At 46.7% G+C, this 9,893-nt stretch overlaps 1 protein-coding gene across 1 annotated transcript; it reads left to right on the top strand.

Moving 5' to 3' along the window:
- Positions 1–1,881: 1,881 nt before the first annotated feature.
- ZBTB34 (zinc finger and BTB domain containing 34) lies at positions 1,882–9,297 on the top strand. Its single transcript, XM_083158621.1, has one exon. It carries the CDS (start codon positions 1,991–1,993, stop codon positions 3,458–3,460), a length of 1,470 nt encoding a protein of 489 aa, XP_083014747.1. The 5' UTR covers positions 1,882–1,990; the 3' UTR covers positions 3,461–9,297.
- The last annotated feature ends 596 nt before the right edge of the window (positions 9,298–9,893 follow it).

Raw genomic sequence — 9,893 nt, 5'->3', positions numbered from 1 at the left:
TTATGCCACACACTAATACCCATTACATATACCACACATCATAATGCCTATTACATATTATGCCACATAAGTTACGCTTACCTACATGCTCATTGCTATGGGTTTCATGCTTGCTGCCAGGGGTTTCATGCTCAGGTGGGTAACATGGTCTGCCAGGCGGTTAACATGGTTGCTGCCAGGGCTAATGCTCGTTGTCATGGGGTTATCCTGGTCTGCCAAGGGTTTATGCATGGCCACAGGGTTAACCTGGTCTGCCAGGGGTTAATGCACGTTGCCATGGGGTTAACCTGGTCTGCCAGGGATTAATGTGCCTTGCCAGGGGTTTTAACCTAGTCTGCCAGGGGTTAATGCCCGTTGTCAGAGGGTTATCCTGGTCTGTTAGTTGTAATGCTCGTTGTCATGGGGTTAACGGGTGTGGTATGGGACTCTGACAGTCGGGATCCCGACAGTCATTATCGTGACGTTGGGTTTCCGACTGCCCGGAGTCAGACAGCATGGCGAGTGCAAAAAAAGCCCCTTGCGGACTCGCTGCGCTCGCCACGCTGCGGGCACGGTGTCTCGCTACGCGAGCCACCTATTCTATTCTCCCTCTATGGGGGTCGTGGACCCCCACGAGGGAAAATAGCGGGTGGCCGTCGGTCACCCGGCTGCCGGCGTTTTGACAGTCGGGATGCCGACGTCGAGTAAATGACTGTCGGGATCCCGACTGTCGGGAACCCATCCGGCACCCGGGGTTAACATGCTTTGCCAGCTAAATGGCAGCCCCTCCTCCACTTTGCTATTACCATTCATGGTAACGGCAGCAGCCGGGCAGACAGGTTGACCACTACCCGAAGCCACCCCCTCCACAAAAGAGCAGCTCCGCCGCAGCGCGTCTATTTGAACTCTCGGGCCAGATTGCGAGCCCGGTCCGACAGCCAATCAGGGATCGAGCTACCACTGCCGTACCTGATTGGCTCAGAGTCCTAAACAGCAAACTTTGTTGACCCGCGATGCTGCATGAGTAGATATGAAATAGCCGTGCTGCCGCTGCAGTGACCTGCTCTAGTCTAGTGCTCTTGTACAGCGGGGAGGGGGTTGACGACCACTCTGCCCGGCTCTCCCTGCAACCGCACCTGGCCACGACCAGATTCTGCTTCCTCCCAAAAAATATCTGGTTGCCAGGAGGCAGAATATGGTCGCTGTGGCAACCTGTGTCCCGGGGTTTGTCAAGCCCTGTTCTAAGCAATGTCGACCCAATGCATGTCAACCTTTGCTGTGTCTACCTAACGACCGTATACCAGCTGCATAGGGTTGGTAATTGTGTTGAATGAGGCTTTGTGATCACACCAGTCAGGGCTGCCAGACCAGTTTATGCACCGCCTGGTTGAGGAAAGCTCCTGAAACAAGTGAGCTAATGGCTTATACCATACCTGCATCATACAGAAACCTGAGTCCTTTGCTGAATGTGTAGTGGCCTTTCATGTGGTCATGCTCCAGCACTGTCCCTGCAGCGTATGAGATGCAGATGTTTAATCTTGCTCCATATATTATGGGTAACTGGTGATGTGCCAGTGAGGACAGGGCTGCATGTTACAGGGACATAAGGTGAGGAGGGGAATGGAGGCAGCAGGAAGCCACAGCCTGTCTGTTATATAGTAGGATGAGCGGGGTCCCAAGCAGCACAGAGTATATCAGGAGGTGAGTGATGTATCAGTGAAAAGGGGTCTGCATGTGACAGGGGCAGTGACATGATGTGAGGAACGGAATGGGGGCAGCAGGAAGCCATATAGAGTTTTATATATTGGGAGGAGCAGGGTCCCCAGCAGCACAGAGTACATCAGGAGATGAGTGATATGTCAGTGAAGACAGGATTGGATGGTGATGTTGGATACACTCCATTTATGAGAATCCGTTCGATCTTGTTTAACTGCAGGAGAAACCTGTAATCTCGATCTCCCAGTACTGATGCGTGTGTGCTTCTCTTGCAGAAACTTGAGCGGCAGACAAGATGGACAGCAACAGCTTCATCCAGTTTGATGTGCCAGAGTACAGCAGCACCGTCCTGAGCCAGCTAAATGAACTGCGCCTGCAAGGCAAGCTGTGTGACATCATCGTCCACATCCAGGGCCAGCCGTTCCGCGCACACAAGGCAGTCCTCGCCGCCAGCTCCCCCTACTTCCGCGACCACTCAGCGCTAAGCACCATGAGCGGCTTATCCATATCGGTCATCAAGAACCCCAACGTCTTCGAACAACTGCTGTCATTTTGCTACACTGGAAGAATGTCCGTACAGCTCAAGGACGTCGTCAGCTTCTTAACCGCGGCCAGCTTTCTGCAAATGCAGTGCGTCATCGACAAGTGCACTCACATTCTGGAGAGCATTCACTCAAAAATCAACGTGGTAGGGGGCGGCGGAGAAGAGAGCCAGATCAACCACAACGGAATCAAGGACGACAGTTACTTTGCCAACCCGGTGGATATATCTCCCCCATATAGTGGGCAGGTGCGGCAGTCGATCATAGGCAATGACTTAAAGATTGACGGGATCGCTAACAAAGGCATAAGGAGCCGTCCTCAGGAAGAGGGTCAGTCGGACAGAGGCAGCAGCGGTAGCATTTCAGAACATGAAATCCAGATAGAAGGCGATCCGGAACACGGCGACGCGGTGCGGGAGAGCCAATCCGCTGAAGTCAAAGTTAAAGCCGAAAAATCCGACCGGCCAAGCTGCTCCGACAGCTCCTCGTTGGGCGACGATGGTTACCACACCGAATTGGTCGACGGCGAGCAAGTGGTGACCGTGAATGTAGGCACCTACGGGTCTGTGCTGCAACACGCATATTCCTATTCTCAAGCTGCTTCCCTAACCGCCAACCTATCGGAGCCCTACGGTAACATGAGCAACTCCAGCCCTTCCAGGTCCATGCTCAGCTGCTACCGAGGTGGCCGGGCGCGCCCAAAGAAATCGCCGGCAATTACCGCAGAGGTTCACAACGTCATCCAAAGCCCCGATAACGAAACGGTGGTGAGCACGCCAAGTTACGAGACCAGCCCCCGGGAGAGAAGCACGCGGGGTTACTGGCATCCTTACAGCGAGAGGCTCATCTGCATCTACTGCGGCAAGACCTTCAACCAAAAAGGTAGCCTCGACCGCCACATGCGGCTACACATGGGAATCACGCCATTCGTGTGCCGGTTCTGTGGGAAGAAGTACACGCGCAAAGACCAGCTGGAATACCACATCCGGGGGCACACGGATGACAAGCCGTTCCGCTGCGAAGTGTGCGGCAAGTGCTTCCCGTTCCAGGGCACCCTGAATCAGCATTTAAGGAAAAATCACCCTGGCGTGGCGGAGGTGAGGAGCCGGATAGAATCACCGGAAAGAACAGAGGGCTACGTAGACCAAAATGATGCTTCGGGGTCAGAGGTGAATCTGGACTCCAATATTGAAATTCATACAGTTACGACCACGCCCGAATAACACGAAGGTGCCACCGCACACTGTACAAAGCACACGGAAACGTTAAGGCCTATTTTTACTACTTATTGCTTATTTGGTAATCTCTCTTTAGTACAGCGGAAGCTACTCCCTGATGCTTTTTTGTCTTTTCGGGAAGGCTTATCGCTAAGGCGAAGACTTTATAAAATATCTGGACAATACACTAAATGTACTTGTTTTACATTGGGGTTGTGTTTTTGTTTTGTTTTTTTAATATATAATTTTTTCCAGTTTTTGTTGCTTTTTTTAAGGAGACAGGGTACAATTGCACTCCTGAAGAAGCATACATATATCCAGAGGCAAAAAGTGAGGCTTTCCGGGGTTTTTTTTTTTTTTTTCTTTCGGTCATTTGGTGAATGTTTTTTCGTTTTATCCTAATGAAAGTGATTTTTCTATGTCTTGATGGTTTATGAATAGCTGCGCTGCAAGGTGAGGCCCAAAGAGCCCGAGCAGCGTCTGGCCATGTACGGTCAATGGTTTTACTGCATCGTGTTTGTACACTTTTCTCAATTTACTGGTTTTATTAGTGCATCGTTTTCCTTCTAGCACCTTGCATCTGCTGTGGTGCTTCTAGCACAGTGTGGTCTGTATTTCAGCACTGATATGCAGACCACACTTGTGCTAGGAGCACTGCAGGGAAGAGGGACTGCAGGGCGCTAGAAAGAAAACTGCATTTGGTCAATGCTCATAAGGTTATAAGGCTGAGCAACATTGACCCGGCTACAGTGGTTTTGTTTTTCCTATCATTGGTTCCGTAGATCTGCCGGCAGGCACCCGTTTCATATAGCTGTGGTTCTCAAACTCGGACCTCAGGACCCCACACAGCTCATGTTTTCCATCGGGTGCACTCATTACTGACTGACACATTTCAAAAGAGCTACAGGTGGAACTAATTATTTCACTTGATTCTGTGATAAGACCTGCAAAACATGCGCTGTGTGGGGTCCTGAGGACCGGTGTCATATAGGTTTGAGCATTTCAGCAGGTTGTGCTTGAGTGAGTGACGTTACCAAACCTAGACCTAAACGATACAACTGTCACCATTATATCAAGCCGCCAAAAGCAAATGCCATTTTTAGTCTTCAAATGTTATCATCCGTAAGGACGTTGCTATGTGATCACGTTTGTAGAAAGTCAATATACTTGCCCCACCTACCACTCATCGTAGTCTGAACCGCCATGTAGAGCCAAAATGATAAAAGTGCAGGGCTGTCGCTAGTGTTAATGACAGCTGTTAATAATCATAAAGTTATATTGTGTAAAGAAACGAATGTACGATTGAAGTCAGAACTTCAAACGCTTCACAGTGAACGGGGCCCTACTTAAAGGGATTGTCTTTTATGTTCCGTGAAGTGAACTCTCCGCAGTCTGCCTCTCGTCACACAACACTATTCAGATGCCAAACGTATCATTTGGATGTTGCTGAAAACGTTTCCTTCTGTCGCAGACAGGCCGAGCTGCGGTTTGTGGTGCTGAATTATAATTTTTTAAGTTCTACTGTTGTACCCAAGACCCCTCTACCCCCCTTTGTACTGTACAGATACCTACTTCTTGCCAAGCTATGGTTGTTTCACACTGCTGGCTGGGTAGGGTCTATAAGGGGACAAGGTGTATTGCCAGAGGCAGAGCGATTTCTCCCGGCGTCCGTCTGTCCATCCGTCCACCATATGCTACTCCATAGGCCCCAACCCCCTGTGGGGTATAGTTTTGTTTAATGAAGCGTGTGTAACGGTTAATGAAGGCCGGGTACTGCCGGTTCTCTACTACAAGATTTCTCCTCATTTCTCCTGTTGTGTCTTTGTGGCTGGGAGATTCTGCTACTAGGCTTAGGTTTTTGGTATTAGGAATATTTTTTAGATTTGCTCCATAAGTGGTCGTGTGTTGAACACTATTAATAAGGAATCTCACTTCCTTTATTACAGGTTTATCTTTATAAACTGCGGCACATAGTCACGCAGGGTCTTCTCACACTACGCTTATGGCGCACCCACACAAAATGCAAATGGCGGGTGTTGTAGGCTGGAGAAATGTGTTCATTGGCTATACAGAGGCACAGCCAGCTACCGCCCCAAAACCTCAATATACTGCTCCCTACATTGTCTGGATTGACCGACTGTAACTGCTGCAAAAAAATTTTAAGAAATGTAATTTTCTTTAAAGGGGAAATATCTCTGTATGCTATAAGCTATTTTGTGGTTTCACTTAAAGTTTACATTGTTCTATAGGAGTTTTAGACTGACAGCAGCCTGATATAAAGCCAAAACCCGTTTTTTTTTTTTTTTTTTCGTTTTGTTTTTTTATATAGTAAAACACTAAAACCATGTGAAATCCCTGGTATGTGTCCTTGCGGGATTATCCGTGTACGGATAGCAGCAGGGGTCATTCCTCCTCATTTCCTTGCTTTGTGCTCTTTTTGACAAGACACTAGAACAGTACCATCATGGTGGTTGGTCTGTCCTGCGGTGTGGACGCATGGAAACTAATGCTAATACGCCAATGCTTACGCTAACCTCTCCCCTAGTGGCCCAGTTACTGATCCAACCCTTACAGCTGTGTATTCTTACAAATGTGAAAACTGCTGGAATCAGCCTTTTTCTTTGACTCCAGATAAACCTCGTACGTCTTACTGTATAACCCGGTGTGTTCCTGTCTCCACAACCGTGGACATACTTGCAGGCTTTATTGTTGGGAGGGTGGCACGTCTTGCGTTGTCAGATGCACGCACCTTCTCGGACACACGTAGAACCTCTAGTTCCACAATAGCTTTTCCTGTGAGAACCCGTTCCTTGAGCCAGCTGTTGTAAGGAAGGTATTTAAGCCATAATGCAGAACTGTATGTTACTTAGTGATATGTTATGTTGTCCCTTAGCTACTCCGTGCACAAGGTTTCCTATTGGTCAATCCCTGGTGGTTTTAGGCTCCAGTACTGATCGCGCCAATTTCTGTGGGGGCGGCAGCATAACCCGACCACAACTATATTCTAATAACCGCATCTGTACTGTGTATGTGCACGCGTCTTCTCCTACAGTAGGGATGGCCATTGAATCACAGATGGCAAAAGTATTCGGCATCGGCCATAAACCATACATGGGGGAGAACCAAATGGTTTCCCTACATCGATGGTACAGCTTAAAAAAAAAAATGTTCTCCTTCAAGGTTTCGGTACATAGCTCCACCCCTGACAACCCTGAAGCCTAGCCCCCACATTCTGATGGGCCTATGGGGCCAGTTAGTCAAATAGAGTGGATAAACGGTTGTCCATCACATAGTTTGTAACTATCGATGTCTGGTTGCAGAATCACCATCGATGGCAACTGCACCGATGGCCGTCCCTATCCTGCAGTAGCATTGCTCTATAGTGAATGCTGGTGTGATTACTAGACTGATCATATTGTGCCTTGTCACGCCATGGTAGGGTTGAAGGTTTAGCAGTCGGCTAAATGCAGAGTAGGGCGCCACAGATTCATTACTTTTTTGGGAGAACCGCTAATCATTATCATTTTCACCTACATAAATGGATGTTATTACAGCAGGATGGTTGCCGGATATCTGCGGAGTACAGAGTGGGACGGATTCATTCAGTCCGTTGTTACGCTGTTGCATTACCGTCACACCTACTACACAACAATTTCGCACTCGGCGACGTTTCCAGCCGCCAGACCCTCACCTCAAGCATTTAGAGAAATGTGAAATAATAGTATTTTTTTTTCTTTTTCTTCTTTTCGTCTCTCTAAACAAATAGAAATATTTAACCTGTAATGACAGACTGTGAAATCAGAAATTTTATGCTCTTCTTATTTAGTTTGTGGGTTGTTTTATCAGTTTCTAATGTTCCTGAACGCCGTGATATTCTGCATCCGGCGGCGGCTCTGTGATAAGGGTATACGGACTGTTTTGTAAATACACTATCCACAGTATTCCAGTTTCCAACCTCCGGTCTCTGTCACGCTCCCAGGCCACCCGTGCGGATTACATGAAGTCACCTCCACAACAGAAGGGTGTCGGTCCCAACAAAGCCTGACGCTCAATGCCAACCAAATAATTTTTTTTTTTTTTTTATAAAGGTGTGGCTAATTTTAAACGCAGGCGAGAAGGAACACCCAATCCAAGGGCTGGGTATAGTGCTATATCACACAAGCTTTACTTAAATATTTAATTCCCTTTCTTTTTTTTTTCAATTTTATAAATATATATATATATATAGACTGTGATATAGTTAGTGTCATTATTTTAAGGGTTTTCTCAAAACAGAACCCACTGAAAAGGGACTTAAATATGCAAACCCTAATCTATTTTCTAAGGGAAACTTGCCCTTTTAATGGTGCTCTTTTGACTGGTCAGGATTATTTATTAAATTTTATATATAAGATAAAAAAAAAAGTATTTGGAGATTTAATTGTGTGTAAATTCTTTATATAATGTCAGTTAATGAAAACCATATATTTCATATTACTAAGAGATTGGACAGACGTTCAGTATCGAGTCATTCAGAAGTTTGGATATTTGTTTTGTATTTTTGACCGTTTGGGGGGTGAAGACTGTTATGGGGGCCGATCCCATCAATTCTGTGTTCAGTATAATGTATCTGATGCTGGTGTTATCTGCAGAGGCGTGCTTCTGTTACAGATAACTCCAGCAGGGATCACGCCTCTAATCATACGCTGCTCCTCACCTCCAGGCAGGGGGGATTCAATTGATGTGCACGCCAGTGGCAAAACAATTGAATCTGGTAACTAGTATATTATAGGCATGATGTTTCTATTTTCCTGTGACTATAGAAAGGCAAACGCTTCTATACAAGTCACATTCATCTGTGGATAATCCACAGATGTTCCTGATCTTGAACTATGAAGTGATGTCATCAGAACTCTGCGTTTTGTATCCGCGCCTGGTTTGAAGGTTCTGATTGGATTGGTAAAGGTGGAAAGTGTCGTGTAGAGGCGGACAGCTCTCCATAAACATTTATAGAATTGATCCCGACAGTAAAGGCTATTAATCTGGTGTAAAACGGGGAAATGTGTGTGGTTTGCAACCAGGGACCGCACGAGACCCAAATCTGTGATATGGCGCGACCGGAAAATGGTCCATAATATGATCTATATACGTTGTACGACAGAGGGACTCCCAGGCACCCTATAATGGAATGGTGATAGGGCATCGTTAAAGGGGTGTGGTAGATGGTCGGGATCCCAACTGGCTAGACTCAGACAGCGGGGCAAGCGCAACAAAGCCCCTTGCGGGCTCAATACGCTCACCACCTATTCTGTTCTCCCTCTATGGGGGTCGTGGACCCCCACGAGGGAGAATAGCCGGTGGCCGTTTGGACCCCGAGTGTTGGGGTTTTGACTGTCGGGAAACTGTCCGCACCCTCGTTAAAGGGTCTCTTCCCCCAAGGGTCGATAAATATGCAAATCTTCTGAATGACAGCTGTGTTATTAGTGCCTCCAGGCCCAGCACACAGGCTGGTAATGGGAGGGGCTAACTTGCAATATAAACCAGTAACCTCACACCTCCACACTTCTATATGAAGTATCTCAAGCTCGCTACAAAATATGCTGTAACAACTAATAACTTGCCATTAAGGATTATTTTATAGCATGACTTTTCAAATATTTATTCAAATGATATTTTACTCTTGTATTATTATTATTATTATTTTTTTTTTTTTTAAAGATTTGTGATATGACTTTCAGTGCTGCTTAATTTTGGTCGGATGACTGGCTTGTACAACTGCTTTTTTTTTTTTTTTTTTAAATGGTATAAAGTTGATGGGGATTGCTGTTTGTTTGTAAATAAAAATGCTGCTACAGCTAATCAGGTGTGGCGTACTTTCTTCTGCAGTTTGCCTTTTATCTTGTATTAGTGTTTTTCTCGCATGGCGGACTGGGCTGTGCTGTGGGGAAAATCAGTGTTACAGCGCATTGACCCTAAGGTACGCCCCAAAATGCTGTACTTTGAGGATTCCTGAATGTGGTAGTAGGTGGGATACTTACTAATACCCCTTTTCCACCACTGGATAAGTGTTATAACCAAGACCTATAGATTAAGTCTGTGACTGACTGCACCTAATGGTGCCAGGTGATTAGATTTGGTTAGATCTTCTCCTGGATTTTGGCCATTAGAGGATTCCTTCCAGTTCCCACCTGTACTGGAAGGATTCCACCTACTGTGCAAGTAATGGTCCTTTGAAATGCTTCCTTCTGTGTATGCGGGGGGATACTGCTGGCTGATTTTCATTGATACCCTACTCTAAACCAGGCTGCGCTTGGAGACCCAGGGGTGGAACCAGAACTGCTGGAATTCAGACTAGTGTTTTGCGCTATTCTGCTGATTTACAGCGTTTTGGAGCAAGTAGATTTGCATGCTCTGTTGTTGGCCCATCCTAACATGCTTCCACATGGGGTAAATCCCACCT

This window comes from Crinia signifera, chromosome 9, assembly GCF_055691185.1.
Source record: "Crinia signifera chromosome 9, ASM5569118v1, whole genome shotgun sequence".
NCBI classification, from domain to species: domain Eukaryota; kingdom Metazoa; phylum Chordata; class Amphibia; order Anura; family Myobatrachidae; genus Crinia; species Crinia signifera.
This window is presented reverse-complemented; position numbering and strand designations above follow the sequence as displayed.